The sequence below is a fragment of the Scleropages formosus genome, chromosome 12 (assembly GCF_900964775.1).
Source record: "Scleropages formosus chromosome 12, fSclFor1.1, whole genome shotgun sequence".
In the NCBI taxonomy this organism is placed as follows: domain Eukaryota; kingdom Metazoa; phylum Chordata; class Actinopteri; order Osteoglossiformes; family Osteoglossidae; genus Scleropages; species Scleropages formosus.
This window is the reverse complement of record NC_041817.1, coordinates 12,848,289-12,866,627: the sequence shown is the minus strand read 5'-3', so window position 1 is coordinate 12,866,627 and position 18,339 is coordinate 12,848,289. Positions and strand designations below refer to the sequence as shown.

The following is an 18,339-nucleotide window of genomic DNA, read 5'->3' as shown; positions in this document are numbered from 1 at the left end:
CCGTAAGACGTATTATTGTTCCATTTGCATGCGGCGCACGAACTCTGAGACGATGGGATATGGAACAGAGGACAGCAACTGCCTTTTATCGACTCTTCACATTCTCACTACTTTGAATTCCTCCTTAACTCCTTTACTTTATGCAGTTTTTTCCTAAAAATCTGATTCTTACCTATGAGATGTTTAGTTGAACCAAGTAGACAGTTGCCTGGTAGTGGTGAAAATAGGAGACTAGGTAGATATCTATCAGCCCTGCTGGGATGGAGGGACATTATTTTCTGAGATCACACCTCTGAAGCCGGCAACTTGCGTCAATGAGATATCAGCTCTTGTTAGGAACATTTTCTCTTTCCTTTCTACCAATCTATTACCTGCGTTTTAAAAAGCTGGGCGGCAGACACAATGAGGCCCAAACACGTCAGTCCCTCCAGTTCCAATTCACATCATGCTCATTTCGGCGATGAAATAAACACGAGAAGGCGGTGACAAAAGTTTCAATGTGACCTTCCGCAAAGAGGATTTCTTTCATGTGCCAAAGTGCTGCCAGTGACGGTAGATAACTGCCCCAGGCTAAAGAATGTCCTATCTTGCTGGACTGATTCTTGCAAGAAGGGCGGCAGTATTGTTTCTCTCGGGTGCGAGCTGGATCTTTCCGGAGCCGCACCGTCTCTTTCTGTGAGCTAAATCATGCTGGAAGAGAGATAGTAGCATTGTACTTCTCTGGAAAACAACATCCTCTGCTCTCCTGCCTCATTCTCTTTTAACCTTTGCATTGTCCTTCTCCCCGTTTATCTCTGCAACACACTTTCTCATCCTCTCTCCATATCGAGAACACTATTTTTAGATCTTTTAGCTCTTTTTAGCCTCATTCTTCCACCTCTCTGTATTACTCTCTCATCAGTTGCTGTGTCTCTGTTCAGCTGTTGGTGCCATTATTATGACTGTGTCTCCATGTGTGGGAGTTACATTGATATACTGTATTATGAGTAATAAGTGTGTCCACTGCATAGTGACAATGACTGAGAGTGTTCAGACAGGACAGGGTTCTGCCTGTCAGTCTATAACCTGCCACACCTGCACATGTGCTACACGTATGTGTCAGTGTTACTCGTCCGTGCAGGTGTGAAAAGTCCGTGCAAACAATGAACGTTACCCTGCTCCTGTAATGCAGAGAATATTACATTACACTATTTATTACACTGCAGTCAGCTGCAATTCTGACTTCCTTGATGGAAATGCATAGGTACTGTATAAAGACTACTCCGAAGACTCTTAAGGCACTTTGAGACATTTATTCTAGGAATGTTATAAGACACAAGCTTTCTTGACTGGGCTACAAGCAACAATTTAAAAACCTTTAGCAAAACATCTGATTTTTCTGTACTTTCTTGTTAAATCACAACCCAAATTTCTTCTCTGATAGTGCTATGGGGCGAGGCTAATTATACGTGGATGACTGAAGTGTTTCATTTTCACCCTTTTGAAAAAGTGCATGACAATTCTAAGGAATTCTGGAATGTCTGGAAACCCTTCCGGAAGTCACATGTTCATACCTGTAATATACTGTAATGTTTTGACCTTGAGCCTTGGATATATTTGTAGTTTCTCCGTGTTTTGCCTCTACCTGTGTGTACACCAAATACACCAAAATCTTCTTTTAAGCATATTCCAGGAAGGTTGATTAAAGCTATACAGTTCTGCACTGTCTGAAAAGTGCATTGATTAAACAGTAATGGTGCCTGATAACAAAGCTTGAAAATGAAAAGTTAAACTGCAGAAAGATACTGGGGCCCAGACTGCAAGTTTGTTTTTCATAAAGCGGGACTGGCAAAGGTGAGATGTTTTCTACGGATGGATGGAAATGGTCTTGACATGCAGGAAGTGGAACTGGCATCACAGTGGCAAAAAATAAGTGATTCATATCAGAATAATTTAATTTGACAGTCATGTTGTTTTCATAGCAACAAGTGTTCATCCATATCCCCAGATGTCCTGGAAGCAAAATGATTTGCTTTTGTATCTTTGGCTTCCCTGCAGAAATCTCCAGGCCATCCCAATCATTACCTCAAACCAAACTGTAGATACATGCTATCAGTGGAAGGTAATTTATTTTCTTGGACTAAAACCACTTTCTGAGCCCTGCCTGTGACTGTTCGATATGGGAAGGACCTAACATCCTCGATGTTCCTGCATAATTCCACATAGCAAGCAACTGTTCCAGCTGAGTTACTAGTATAGTGAGCGGTGACCTAGGTAGCAGGGAGGTCAATCCCAGTCCAGCTGGCATGGGTCTCGTTTAAATATTAAACAAGTGGAGTTTGTGAAAAGGAAATTTTGGAAACGAAGCATAAGACCAAAGGCCATGCCCAGCTGCCAATCATCTACAAGGTAAAAAAAAAAAACACCCGCTGACCTTCACACTGCCGCATGTGCTGCTCTCGACAAACCCACCACCCCATTTATTTTTCAGAAAGGGCTTAACGTCTTTGCTTGACAGCAGGTGTGAGTCCTCCGGTAGACTCTAAGCCAAGATGGAAAGCACACCAAGCACACACAGATACACACACTGTCTGAAACCACTTGTCCCAGGCGGGGTCACGGCAAACCGGAGCCTAACCCGGCAACACAGGGCGCGAGGCTGGAGGGGGAGGGGACACACCCAGGACAGGAGTACACCAAGCATCTGTCCAAATGCACGATTACAGTGTAACACTCTGAAGTACTGGCTCGGTAGTGCTGTTAGTGAGTTACTCTAGCTAGTGCGGGGCAAAGTGTTTACCCCAAAGTGTTTACCCCAAACCGCTGTATTAAAAATGACCCGGCTGTACGAAATGTTAGGTAATAATTGGACTAAGTACCTTAGTATGCAAAATTAACATTGTAAGTTGCTTCAGATAAGAGTGTCAGCTAACTGCATAAAAATTTTTATAATGATATGCATTTAGCAAAGCTGTCAGGCTTCGTTTAGTTTACTCTAGTATCGGCAGGGAGCAAATGTGAGCCCAAACTATGATGGCACAAGCTGAAGTCTACATTGTGACAGGTCTCAAAAGACTGAAACACACTCCACATGACAAGTGAGATTTACAAATGCTGAAAAGATGGGGATTTTTTTTGAAGAAAAACACCTAAGAAATACACTTTACATGTAGACCCCTCAACAGTGCTAAAACTGATATTTCTTGGAAAAAAGGATGCAAGTACAGAGGCTGTTCACCAGAACCTTCTGGAGTAAAAAAAAAAGAAATTTCAATAGCCCAGGATCTATGATGCGACCTTGACTTTATGCAGTAACCAGGGCAGCCCACGCAGCACACAAGAAATACAGCTACACATTTCTTCCTTCTCACCTGTGCTACCGCAAGACTGACAGCAAACATTTCTTCAGCAAAGTCATTATTTCAAAGAGGAAAACATTTTTTGTGCACGAAAAGCCTAGGAGAGATCCTGAGCACCCTCAGTGAAGTGATTTAGACATCACCTGCTCTTTGCCTTACAGGAGGTGCTTTGACCGAAGTTAAAAACCGAAGTCCTGGGGAGAGGTGAACCCTTGGAGTGTTCAAAGGCGACGCGAAGCAAAGCAGAACATACTTAATGGCATTTGAGCCTTTGAAACACACTGTGAGAATTCTGCACTTGAGCTTTGCCAAGCCTGTCGCTCATCGTGTCAGTTTTCGTGGAGCTCATCTGACGGTCAGAAACACACACAGACATGCAAAAACACACACTTGAGTAAATACACAAAAGGAAGCCAGAGAGACAGCTGGAAGTTCCCGTTGCAGAGAGACAGAACGGATTATATCCTTTAGAGTGATTCTGAGGAAACGGCAAATAAGATGTCCGAACATTACAAAAATGCAATTTTTAGATCTGTACATGTGGCTGTTTGTGTTTGTTTGCTTGTGTACGTTTAAGCTGTACATTGGCTCCTTGTTAAACTTTGAAGAAGAGCACGCTCTAATGTCCATAAGTCTGTGTTACATTTGTGTTTTGTAAAGGTGTGTTTGCATGAGTGTGGTGGGGGGCGCGGTGGCGCAGTGGGTTGGACCGGGTCCTGCTCTTCAGTGGGTCTGGGGTTCGAGTCCTGCTTGGGGTGCCTTGCGACGGACTGGCGTCCCGTCCTGGGTGTGTCCCCTCCCCCTCCGGACTTATGCCCTGCATTGCCGGGTAGGCTCCGGTTTCCCGCGACCCCACTCGGGACAAGCGGTTCAGAAAAAAAAAAAAAAAATGCCTGAGTGTGATAGTCTGTACTTCTGCGTGGACTTACCGTTCTCTGTTAAATTTCAGTGAGTGCAGGATTGCGGGGTGCTTCTGGCGCAGGTTCCATAGGTGGAGGGTGTCATCTGCACAGGCTGTGACTAGTGCCCCCTATTCACAACGAAAAGAAAGACAATAAGAAAACAATTTCAAGGAAAAATTCATTTTTAACCATAACCCTGCTCCTTTTCTCTGCGCTGTTATATCTCTGTCTTTCTCGTACCTGTTTTCAGTAGAAGCTTGTGTGCATACTGTGTGTCTGGGTTTTTGTTCTCTTGCACCAATGTTGCCAAAAAATAAACAAAGTGGGCGAGCGCATATAAATATTTCAACATTTGAAACATTGAAACAGCTTAAAAAAAGTGTAAAAACAGTTTTTACACATTTTATATGTTCGTCAGTTTCACTTGAGTAGTTAGAAACCTTTCTTTGAATTAAGGTCAAAGACAATGCGAAATCAAATATAAAAAGATTGGAAAACAAATATATGTCATATTGTGTATAACATACTCTTCAACTGATTTAAAATAATGACATCATACACACCTTCGTGTAGGGCAATTGGGAGTCATCAGTTATGTCTTCAGTACATGACATATACAGAGCTGGAGCTGAATTCAGCCCTGGAATTAGGAGGCTGGAGCAGCACTTGCCAAATCACTGCTCCTCTCCCTTTTTCTTTCAGTGCTTTCAGTAGAAGGATTGTGCTGAGTGAGGGATCACTCACAAATGAAATAAAGCCCAAGCTCAATAAAGGCAGGGACACGAATTACAAGCCGATTACTACTTTTACCTTGTAAAAAATTATTCTCCAGAACCTACTGAATGTGAAAGCAACCTCAAGCCTCAATATTCTGCTTTATTCCTTCTAAACAAAGACTGTCAGGCTGATGTTTTGTGTGTGTGTGTGTGTGTGTGTGTGTAAGAGAGAGCTTCAAACAGGTCAGACGATTCTGAATTTTTCCCTTCCACCTTACACTAGCAAGCTTCATTTAACAATTCTTTTAATATATACTGCATTTGAACCCACCGCCAGTCTGGTCAAGATTTGGTGGATTATGGATATATGCTTTGTTCAGCTGTATGTGCCTTTAGGAGACTCTACCCACGACTCGAGAATTTGTTGTGAGGGTCAAGAAAAACAAAACACACGGGGGAGAAGTGAAAGAATAGAGGGGGAGAAAAACCCAGAAAGAAAGCTACTAACATAGGAAGTCAGGGGATGAATTAAGTATGAGAGAAACCACTGCTTTTAGGAGGTGAAGACAGAGATCACTACTGAAGAGCTGAGGCCAAAGACCACCAGTAGGGAGAAGAGGCCAAGGATCACCATTAAACAGGTGAAAACCAGAAAGGAGTTGAAGAAACCATCAGAGTTTAGGAACACAAAATTCTTCTTCTGTCCCACCAGGCTAGGATAACATCAGTCACTTTGACAAAAAGCCAAAATTTAGCCTTTGTTAAACATCCCAAAACACATTGCAGTTCAAGCTCCATGAGTCAGCAGACTTTCCTAAGACTGACTAAGTGTGTTTGAAACCTTATCCAGTGTGGTGTAGTAGGAACGGTTTCTGTTAAACTGAAGCACAACCGTTTTAATTTCATTTATATAATGAGTTCAAACACATCGTGAACGAACAGCAACCACTTCATCCACAAAGTACATAATCATATGGATTTTAAAGGAATTAAAAAGGAATATCTGTTCAACCTACATGTTCTTTTTCAACACCCGGCAGAAATAGCTAGAAAATCAGTGCTTCAAGACACTCCGCTCAGAATGAACATTAAAAAGCAATCAGTGCTGTCAGCGAAAGGTAGGCATGGGCAATAAACACTTGCACTTTGTGAAGTTTGCGCTAAATTGATCCATGCTGGACATTGCAGCAGCTCGGTTGCCTGCTGGGAACTCATGGAAGCACTGGGCCTGGCTGGGGGTCCACCGGTGGAGCGTTCCCAACGGTGGATATTGGAATAGATACTCGCCATCTTTCCTTGCAGCGCTGGCTGGCCCACTAATGGCATGTTGCTGTGAGCTTGACTTCACTCACACAGAACAATCAGACTGAAGTGACACTGGGGCTACCCAAGGACTCATCTGTTCTCACATCATGTACCGCAAGGAGTGTTTCACCTCAGTCCAGCCAGACCAAAACAACTACAACACATCTCGTGTTTACTGGGGCATGCACAACTGACGCCACCGACCAGACTAGGGTGGCACATGTCAATCTTCCTTGCAACTTATTCTGTCAAACCAAAAGAGCCAGGTCTGGGTGCATTGTTTACTCCGCTTTAATTTTGCTCCTTAAAACATCCGACTTAATCACATCAATACATTAATTAGTGTATTAATCCCTTAAGTATTTCATCTGGCCTGCATAGGCATGCTAGAGAAGTTTTTCATATCTTAAATACACGCTTGCTAATTTAAAGAATATCCTACTCTGACCTCGCAATTGTTTATTTATTTGCTTTTTGTTGAGAAATTATGTATGTAAGAGAAATTATAGGGATGGTGCTGGGTTTCAGTAACTCATATTCGGGTCCCATTCTGTCATGGAAACCTTATCACCACACTTCAGAAATGATTGCACTTTTTCGACCTGAGTATTCCAACATTATGCTGAGCAGAATGTGGTAACTGTGGGGAACAGCGTGGTATATCACAAAGTGTTCTAAAGGGAGATGAGCGTGCAGTGCAGTACAGTATGTAAAGTACGGTACAAATGGCCGGTGCTGCGAGCATGTGGTAAATGCAGTGAGGTAAAGGTTATGTAAAAAGGCTGCAGGATTAAAGAGATAAAGTTTATAGTTTTCACCCTCAGCTAAAATGTTAACAGGCACTGGAGTCCAATGAAGGGCTTTTCTCTTTACTAACACGGACTCCAGTTTTCACCGTAATTTTGAATAGTACGGTTCTGCCTCAACACTTTCAGGTTACAAGAACTTGACTTTCCGAGGAGTTTCATTTCATACCCCTTCTTCATCTTACCAGATATTGTTTTGCATTTATGAGAGCTCAATTTGTATTTCGCACACCTCCCGATAGCTGATAGCTGTCAAGATGGGCAAAACCATGCGGCCTTCTTCACAGTTATAGATTGCGCTGCATTAAGTTCGCACCCTCCATTATCCCTTTTTTGCTCCTTTCACTTGGAATAATTTCAGTAATCATAGCTCCCATTTGTCAATTGTTCAGTGAGTATCAATTCATTTGTAAAGTTTGCGCTGGTTTCTTTTGACTTCTTTTTTCTTTTGTGTTAAAGGTTGAATTTAAATTAAAACAATGAGTATGGTACTGTTATGCTTAGAGCTGCCACCTTTGGGCTTGAAGGTCCTTAGCTGAAATCACACTGCCCTTTTGGTACTTAATGTAATTTGTTGTGGTAAAAATTACCTTGCTCTATAAATGAGTAAATTACGTAAACAGCTTAATGGTGTAAGTTGCCGAACAAGAGCAGGTAAACAGCCAAACAGAATTTCAGAGTAATTAACGAAGGAAAGTGCCTTGTTGTGTTATGATAAGTAATGTTCTGTGCTGAACTAACCGTGTCCATTTTAAAGGGATTTTGTCACATTTTAGCATAAATGGGTGTCAATTTTTGGAAGGCATAAACCTTTTTACCGTTGAATGTTATGGTAGTTATGTCTTGGACTTACGAGAATTCACCTTACAGATTGTTTTTTCAAGAATGCATTACCTTCAGATGGGGGCAGAAAACCAATGTAAAACAAGTCCCTGCAGCAAAGATAAAACAAATGTAGCTCCTTGTTCCCACAGCAATGCAGAAGGCACATCCCCGGTGAGCTGAGGGTGAAAAGTGTTTGTGCCTGGGACATTCCTCAGCGTTGCCTTGTTTAGATGCCAGCAGCAATTACTGTGGCTGGACGGCAATGCGCGGCCCTCGCTCAGCGGGACACGCAGCATCTGGAGCAAGGCGGGCAAGTCTGGTGAGTAATCACGCTCTCCATTAAGAAAATCGAGCCATGTGCAACTGTCACATCTTGTGCCCTGGATGTGAATGAGTATATTTGAGAGGACACATCACTTTGTAACCTTTCGCGTTGTATCCCTCCTGTGCGTCACCTGTTATACCACACTACTGCACAGCAAGGTTTCAACAGTTATCTGGTTATGTCAGAAAGCCTCATTTTCACCTTTATCATGACTAACACTTATGAAGAAGCATAAAAGATATAATAAATGAATAACATACCTGTACTCATAAACCCCATGTGTTTGTTTGACTGTGAGTGTCAGTTTTGTACTGGTGGTGTGCAGAAGGGCAACAACATTACTGTAATACACTATTAACTATTATACTGATTAAACAACAAGTTTTTGCTGGAGTCGTATGCGCTCTGCCTGCACTGTGTTTTGAGCCAATTTACATACATTTTTATGGGTGCATAAAGTGTGAGTATGCCGTGAGTAAGACCTGAATGGGGGGGTGCGGTAGAGTGCTAGATGGACAGAAACAGTATGTCTCGTTCCTGACAAACATAATGAGCCTGGGGTCTATTCTCCTTTTAACTGTAATCACTGACAGGTCTGTGGATGCTGTCAATTGCAATTGCATGCCATCACTAATTTGCACAGTAATCAGACAGACTGCTAACATAAATCTATTGTTTTTACTTCTGCGGTCTGCTGATAATAGCAATGCTGGCTGAATGGTGACAAGCATGAAAAAACAATGCCAGGAACCCAGAGGGCCTTTCAGGGCTCAGAAAGCTTCCTTACAGTACATCGAGAGGGTTAGAACATCGCAATGGCTATGGGCTTAATGAAAATCACAGTGGTTCTATCCACAAGCAAAGCACTTCAGCTCAACCTCCTAACTTATGTCAGTCCACTCTTGTAACCAAATTTTAAACTGACGTCAATGTAGGGACATGGAAGTGCAGGACAAGGACATTTAAGTGTTATATAAACTTATTTTGAAGGTATGGGTGATTCAACATATAGTTTGAATTGCAAATCACAGTAGGTATTTATTTTCCATATTTAGTATATTTTCGCTCTCTGAAAGCATACCAGCGTGGAGGAAACATGCTGTGACTCGACGTGGCTCGTTTCCAAGTGGTTTGCGCATTGGAGGGGCTCTTACCTCATTGATGAGGAACTGCAGTTGGAGGACAGCAGCCCCACTTTCATGTTGGCAGTAACAGTCCACACCAGGCTGTCCTAGACTAATGACATAGTTAAGGAATTTGCAAAAGCACCATGCATAGAACACAGAGGGTTAATGAGAGAGGAACTGACAAGACAACATGTAACCTTGGCTTTCAATAACTAATGCATTCATTCACTCCTTTGGCACAAAAAATGACTTAAAACAGCAATATCTGATTATGGCTAATAGAGACAACCATTTTCAGTTTTGTGCAGCCTTTAGTCTGAATGCCTCCCAGACAGCGCTATTGAACACATAATTGAAAGCACACAATGTTCCATATCTGAGAAAAGGAATCATTACAAGCATCATAAACATTCCTAATAGCCAAAGCCCTGCCAATAGTGCTTAACCACATCTTCACATTCCCAGTTTTGTCTTCTTTAAAGCAATGTCGTTAACACGGCTCCAGAATCACTTGCAAAACAGCACATTTGGGAGAAGTTCAATGACTCGGTGTGACTGGAGCAATGTAAAGTTGGTTGATAGTACAGGGACTGCACGAGGCTGTGGGAACAGTACACTGTGGACAGTGGTGACGTGGGACCAGAATGTGTTTAAAAGAGGAACAGAGCCCAGCCCCTCATCCCACACCTCCATGTTCTGTTTGTTGCCAGACACCATGAGTCAACAAAAAAGTTGCATAATAGGTAGGTGGACACAGGTGAGACTGGTTTATATTTTTAAGGATACTTTTATAGCAGCCCATATAAGCATGCATTTGGGACAGAAGCAAGTGTGAGACAGGGAGCTATCCAGAAAATCTAAGAAATATGCAAACAGACAGACAGGCTTACCAACAGACATACGCTCAGACAGGCTGATTAATCCCCTGAAGCTAGGGAGAAGTGATGTCTGGAAATAAAGCCAAGGCTGGCTAATCAAATGTGCCATCCACACTTTAATAGACAGAAAGAGGGTCAAGCTCAGTGCATGCTGCTAGACCTTGCATCTGCAAGAGCACAGTCCCAAACCAAGTTCATCAAGCTTTGGGGACATGACAGAGCTGGCAACATGTAGTGGAAGCGGGCTGCCCTAGACATCCTTTCAGCGATCTTGCTGTTCTTGCTTCTGTTTTTTTTCCCTAATCCAGAATAACTTGCCTCAAGGAGAAAACTGAGCTGAACTCTGCAACATCTGCACTGAGAGACGAGGTCAGTCTCATTAAGAAACCCCAGAAAGTCTGTTTTCCCTTCCAAAATGCAGTTTCAGTGAACAACATGCATCAAATTCAAATATATAGCTTGTCATTATTTTACATTATGAAACAATATGATACTATCAGATAAAGGATGGGCTTCCTAACCTCATTGTATTAAACCAACCCATCATCTCAATCCACAGCAGCGTTCATAAACAAGATAGAAACGTTTGAGATATTGGACATTAGCAAAGCAGAGATGCACAGTGAGTTTGGCTGAAGGCTTCATTCTCTTTTGCAAACAGGCTGTCTCAGTTTTGTTTGTTTTGCTTAAGGGGCAGAGGGAGGTATCTGCATAAAGAGCCTGTCTTTGAGGACGCTCTGGCTATAATTCGCTCTTGGAACCATTATCCACATGTTCAGACCACTCTCTTCACGCTAGAGCACACTGGAGACATATCTATTTCTAAAATCTTTACAGGAGATCAAAGACAGTACTGTACAGTGTTTACGTTAAGAAAAAATGTTGGACAGCATCGGATGACTGTATCCTTGTCTTTATTTGTTACTAATGACAGCTGTTGTTATTAATGCAGCTTGTATGAACCTTTTAATTTTTTTAATTTTCTTCGCATTCTGAGGCAACTATGTGCAATGGGCACCAAACGAAAATAAACTGATTTGAAGCAATGAACTCATCTTCACAGGCTTGAGTCCATATACAGAGAAAATAAACAGAAAAACATGCACTTGTGTTGTCAGTGAAGCACACAGCTCAGACAGTGTTATCGACCATATGCTTTCTCCAGACTTGGTCTCCAAACACTCGCCAGTAGCCAAATGTGTACAAGCAGAAGTCTTCCAGCAAAATTAGCTTAACCTTAACAAAACACTGATCTACTTACAATTCACTTTCCCACCATTACTTTCCAGCTCATCAGTCTCAAATTGATAGACCTATGTGGAAGGAATTGAAAGACATAAAGACGGGCAACGTTGCTGTTGCCAATTCATTGAATTTTGCCCCTGCTGTTTCTCTTTCCTGTTTTCCTCATTATTCTCTTTGCTACCTTTGACAAAGGTAAAGCAGTGTAGCCTTCCGGGGTCTTTGGATCTCAGCAAAAGAGCTCAACCAGTTTACCTCATCGCTCATTATGAGCCGTTTTGTAGAATCCCTGTTCCTCTCTCAAAGCTCAGTCCGGAGACTCCTCCTTTTCATATATCCATTATCCCAGGCTTTTTACACCCTTAGATTTCTTTTTTATCCAGCTACAAGTATGCTTCCCTTCATACATCTTCCATGTTGTGAATCTCATAGGAACCTCTTGCAGCAATCACTGCTTAGGTGGATGCTCAATACCTCAGTATGAATCTGGCTCCTATGGACATCTGTTTCTCCCCACCTCCTCATTTATCTGTAAATTTTATCACCATCTCCTGCCAGCATGTACAAAACAGTGCTGTTATTCTTGAATCCTCCCTGTCGTAGTCTTTTGTCTTAGCTATGGTTAGATTGAGTCAGTGTTCTGTTTATCATCCAACAAAAGTAGCACAATTTTGTGGGACGTTTTTCGATTCAAGGGGTACAGTTTGTCATTTCTGCTTGACACAGTGCACTAATTAAAGGGAACTAAAGCAAATGAAAGTAAATGTAAAACAGATCAGTCAAGTATTATCTTATTTTAAGACCTTTCATGAAACGTAGAAGCATTAATTCATGTTCGACAATGGTGCAACAATGTAGTCACTGAATTCTACCTGACAAAGTGATAATGGATAGTCAGATCAGAATCTGAAGTGAAAAGATGTGTTACCATGACTACAAATAAATCCACTACAATCAAACCTGCAAAATTATTCCACTTGAATTTGTCAAGATACTTTCACTGAAGAACTAAGTGTTCCCAGACATGAAACCAGTGCAAGTGAACGTCATCTATGAACTAGACACTTGTCTGAGTTACAACCAAACAGAATGGGGCCACATAAAATGGGACCAGAGCTGTGTGAGACTCAGATGAGTAGCTGTGATTAGTTCCAGGAAAAGGTGAGATATTCAGTGTTCATTTCATGGCTGATGATTGGTGCCATAGGTAGATATAGCTCCAAACATGATGGAGGCTAATACCATTGTCAGATACTGCACTAAACATGATTAACGGCTGGTGGAAAAACCCCAGATTTGTTATAGACTGGATGTACAATCTAATACAACTCTAAAAACCACAGAGGGTCACAGCATTAATTATCTGCAATGCATGAGCACCTTTTAAGTGCCCTTGGCTTGATCTTCTTTAAGACAATGAACCTAAATGCCAGGCCACATTATCTCTTAAATAAAGCCAAGCAGACGGGTCAAGCTGTGAATCTAAGTGACTGTGTTCTCTTTTCATCTGTCTTCTGCCTGTTTCACCACTAACGCTAAGATTACTGTAGCAGCTAAACTGGCAGATGCCCCACGGAAGTTGTAACCAAGACCAGAATTTTAAGTCTTATACTAAGCACAGTTTTAAAAGGACACACACACACACACACACACACACACACACACACACACTTTCTGTGAAGCCGCTTGTCCCACAGCCTAACCCGGCAACACAGTGTGCAAGGCTGGAGGGGGAGGGGACACACCCAAGATGGGACACCAGTCCGTCGCAAGGCACCCCAAGCAGGACTCAAACCCCAGACCTACCAGAGAGCAGGACCCAGCCAAACCCGTTGCACCATCATTCCCCCCATAAAGAATATACATTGCAAAATTTGTTTACATGGATTATACACTACTGGTGGACTGCTTTTACAGTGTGCTTATGCTTTTCTACACTGCAGTTACAGCTGGCTTATTCTCCATCTCTCAATATGCCTTAGATATTTTTTACTTAGACTAAAATCTGAAAATCACCTTGACAAATTATAGTTGATAACAATGTCCTGATTGGTTTCTCTATGTGAGCCATATTTTTGGTCTGAATGACCTTCATAATTACCCATTTGTAGTTCTGAGGACTGGCAGTAGGCTCAATTTACATCCCAAACCAAACCAACAGTGAATCTTACACAGGAGTCTCTCTGTGAATATAACAAGGATAATAGGCACACACACCTCATCTGAAACCACTTGTCCCATGCAGGGGTCACAGGGGGCCAGAGCCTAACCTGGCAACACAGGGCAGAAGGCTGGAGGGGGAGGGGACACACCCAGGACGGGACACCAGTCCGTCACAAGGCACCCCAAGCAGGACTCGCACCCTAGACCCAGGGGAGAGCAAGACCCGGTCAAACCCATTGCACCACCGCACCCCCTAAGGATAACAGGTTACATGAGAAAGCTGTTTCTCTGCATTGCACTTAGGTTAAAATTCATATTGGTCTGTCACCCAACTGCAACAAGAATCATGGGGTAGTCGGGGAGGAGACATGAGAATTTCCAAATTAAGTTTTTATATTAATTTGTTTGGCTGTGATCCACTATAACTCTTTTGCATCCCCTCAGCATTAAGAGGATGTTTTCCAATGTTTTGGCTTCAGAAACAGATCCCAAAACAGTGTAAGGATTTATTTGGGGGGATTAAAAACATCGCGTGGTATCAGCACTGCGCAGGAAGCACTCTTTGAGGCATGTTGCATTCCTGTCACTGAGAATGCCGTTCCCAAAAGTGGTCCCTTTCCTTTTCTGTCACACTGTTCCCACAGTTAGCACATGCGTAATTACACTATAAGAAGATCGGGTAGGGGCATTTTTCCATTTGTTTAAAAAAGCCAGTGACTCATAGCAGCAGTGCTCTGCATTTATCAGTCTAATTCTGACCCCAATTATTTCGTTTGACGTCAAACTTCTTCAGAGAGGTGGGCATAAGGAAGAGGAGTAGGCCGAACGGGGTGAGTGAGAAAGACGAAGAAAGGGAATGGGGAAGGAGGATAGGGAGACAGAGAGAAGAGTTGTGACTCTCAGGACAGTTACTTTGGATTTAAACCTTGACGACAGGTCTAAACACAAACCGCAGTATGGGAAAGAGATAAGCTAATGCAACAAGGTCACAGAAAGAAGGTGTAAAGGGTTGGAGTGAATAAGTGACAGTTGGGATTAATGTCAGCACTGGAGAGACTGAGATAGAGGAGAGCCAGTAGAGCTGGATGTGGAGCAAAATGAGTCATTGTACCGATTAAAGAAGCAAAGGGGAGAGGTATAGAAAGTGAACACAAGCTGTGGATGGTCAGTGAGTCAGAGAGTGGGAGAGGAAAAGGGTACTGGAGTCACAGAGCTGTGTTGACTCACAAAGGAAAAAATACTGCTTTTTACACCTTGTTCCAGGTTCAACTAAAGCTCTGATTTTATGTACCCGTAACCTCTACGCGAGGATCTTTGCCCTACAGTCAACATACAAAAGCCTTCATTTTAGCAGTGTGAAAACATAAACTGTCACCATCCATCTTACAGCATGGATGTTCTTTCTTGTTGTGTTGGTATCTCTTTCCCTTAGTTTCCTAAAGCAATTTTCTGAGTTTCCTGTGCAGTTTCCTTCACCCTATCAGTTTCTACACGTACGCCAATCAGTCTTTGTATTTTAGTATGCCCTTTTTATCTGTATGCTGATCTTTTTTTCCATTGATATCCAGAAGTTATTCTCTTTCTGTCAGATGTACTTTGTATTTTGGTCTCATTGAGTTGAGCACGTTCAGCAAGTTCAACCGCTGGGTGTTTGTATTCATGTGTGGTGATGGAGAAAAGGGAACAGAGAAGAGATCAACTTCTAAATATTGGAAAGGAACACTTCAAAGAGAAAACATGAATTCTTACATCAATGACAGAACTGCACATTTATCCATATTAAATGTCACATCCACAAACTCAAGAAAGCTGATGAACACAAATTAATAGGTTCTCGAGATTAAAATTGGGGTTCTTTGTGACGGAAGAATGCAGTTAAGACGGATCTTGAGAATCAAAACTTTAGCATGTAGTGCATTGTTCATGTGCTCATCCACGTGTCGTGTGTAGATATACAAGTGTGCACGCTCATCTGTGTGTGTTTCTGCAAAGTTCTTCTGTATACTTGTCTCTTCATGCGTATGTCTGCATGAGTCACATCTCAGAAAGATCACCCACCCTCAAAATGAAGGGCACATAGAGCAACACTTTTAGTAAGACATGAGCTGCAGAAGACAATGATGGAACAACATCGCTGGTGGATATACCGCAGCACTGAGGTGTGAGAGGATTGTCACGCAAAGCAATTATGCTTCCAGCTGCTGTCAGGCAGAATAAACAGCAGGAATCCATGGCACACCATCACCCTGCAGCTTGTCCCTACTGCTCTGCAATTAAGAAGGCCACAATTATGTCACTGCTTTAATTACTTTTAATGTTTATATATATCACTTGCAAACTAAGGACCCAAAAATAAAGTGAAACACTTGCTAAAGTAGTGTGACTAATTAACTGCTGTTTTGAACCCTTTTCTGAGCAATTAAAGCGTTAAGTCTGTTTAGTAAATAATAATCACTGATCGCTCAGTAGCTTGGAAAAAAGGATGAGAGAAAACATAAAAGAGGCATGACTGTAAAATAGGCATGACTAGTGGAGGCCATAAAATGAGCAAGAGCATTCAGCCAAGAAGAAAATCTGAGCCAGAAACACAGGCCATGTTGAGGATGTTGTCAATGGAGGAGGCAGCCAAGGTTAGGGTGCAGTAGTGGTTGGCTGGGCAAGCCTAAGGATGACAGTTGCTGACAAAGAAAGGATAAGGATTAGCGGGTTTTTAGGATGGAAAGAACAAGGGATGGTAGAAGTTGGTTAAGATAGATGTTTACAGCTGGTTGCCTTGGAGAGACGAAAGGTGATGGTTGGCTAAGGAAGCCCAAGGAGTTCTGGAGCTGAAGGAAGGACATCTAATAATGCTAGGGATAGATGGGGTCATCATCCCATAATGAATGTCACACTTTGGGATAGTAATGTTAAGCTAAGCTTTGATAGCACAAAACAGACATTTTCAGGAGCAGCGAGGGAAAGCAAATTGAGGAATATTTATGAGTTTCTGTTTTCCCTTAGATTTAAGTGTATAGGGACCACTGCTGACTTTCTAGTTCCTCTGGTAGTGCCCTACCACTCCTTCCCTCCACTGCATGACTCTATATTCCTATATTCCTCCTGTTCTGTATGTAGTGTACTGCTCCTCTTCTCCTCTACATGGATACCTGCACATCACTGAGAAAGAGTGCTGTTGAGTCGCAAGTAGGCCTCTGGCCAATGTACTGCAAGGCCTAAATCATTTCCACTGCCACATAACCAGGATGGGCATCTGGACGGAAGCAGGTGCAGCACCTCCAGTGATCCCACTAAGCAGGGACACAGCCAACTGTGTGATATCAACCTGTGACTCTCACCTCCACATGAGCAATAGCAATATCTCTCTAACACAAGCTGTTCCAGTTCCACTGCTAAACTGTTTATGCTTGGTCAAGTTACTTTGTGTTATATTCCAGATCTCAGATGTGGAAATGATGCTCCCTGGGTCAGAGCGAGGTCAGTTATCTTCTGACATTTCCAAAAGCTGAGAATTAGTGATGTGGGACAATAGAAAAAGATGATGGCATCTCAGGCACTTCCCACATATTCCAACCTACCTCCAAACTGCACGAAGAATATTTATTCTCCCATGGTCCCACACATACCCATAAAACCACACACATAAAACACACACACACACATTTTCTGAACCGCTCGTCCCATACGGGGTCACGGGGAACCGGAGCCTACCCGGCAACACAGGGCGTAAGGCCGGAGGGGGAGGGGACACACCCAGGACGGGACGCCAGTCCGTCGCAAGGCACCCCAAGCGGGACTCGAACCCCAGACCCACCAGAGAGGAGGACCCGGTCCAATCCACTGCGCCACTGCACCCCCTATCACACATAAAATAGATTCATATAAACATGCATACATCCTTACACACATACATTTGTACATCAATACACACAAACACATGCTTTTTGTTTGTTAATATAAAGTGGTGGAGCAAACCACAGCTTTGAAGATTGTCTGTAGCCAAGAGCGAGCAACCACTGTGGGGACCAGTGTTAAAAAACTGTATCTATTTGATGACAGTGATACCTGAAGCTCCAATAAGAAAACACACTGTCCTCAGCAGAAACTAACATTAGTATGTTGATGGTGGTTCTTGGTGAATAGTGTTCTTTTCACTTTATTTGACCATCATCACATTCAAAATTGCTCTGTTACCAAGGATAGATAAATGAAAATGTGTGCCTGGACAAGGCATAGCCTATGTGCTGCAATTGACTAATGGTTGCCTAATTTTGCAAAATGAGTTGAAAATTCATGAAGTTCTGGCCTCTGCTTTGGACACCTGTGTCTCCATTGTCACATCTACAGTTAAAGTGTGGTTGAGGAAAATAAATCACAGTCATTAAACCCCGAAGGCATGTCTGCCTGCCTCTGACAGACTGCAAAATAGCAGCATTCTCTGCCAGGTTCCATTTAATGAGAAAGAGATCAGCACAAACTGTTAATAACAGTTATAAAAGTGACCTGATAAGAGCCTGAATGCTAAAAGTAGGATAAGGAGGGAAATCGGGAAACAGTATGCTGTACCCTGTATCCATCATTATGAGACAGTCATCCTAGTCTTGGAAGTATTGTCTCTTGTTCCAGCCCTGCTTTATCAAGTGATACTACTAACTTTTAATACCTTACACAAGCTAAAGCCTGTTTTTTTTATTTTATTGATGATACGTGAACAT

The 18,339-nt window shown here is 42.4% G+C and overlaps 1 protein-coding gene across 3 annotated transcripts in view; it reads right to left on the bottom strand.

The window, feature by feature from the left end:
• The window catches only part of LOC108937426 (syntaxin-binding protein 5-like), a 103,692-nt gene that overhangs the window by 45,543 nt on the left and 39,810 nt on the right, over positions 1-18,339 (bottom strand). For all 3 annotated transcript variants that reach the window (XM_029256995.1, XM_029256996.1, XM_029256997.1), the window contains exons 3-4: positions 9,372-9,453; positions 4,268-4,368 (exon numbers count right to left, since the gene is read on the bottom strand). In XM_029256995.1, coding sequence (XP_029112828.1) covers positions 4,268-4,368; positions 9,372-9,453 — 183 coding nt within the window. The remainder of the gene's footprint in view (positions 1-4,267; positions 4,369-9,371; positions 9,454-18,339) is intronic.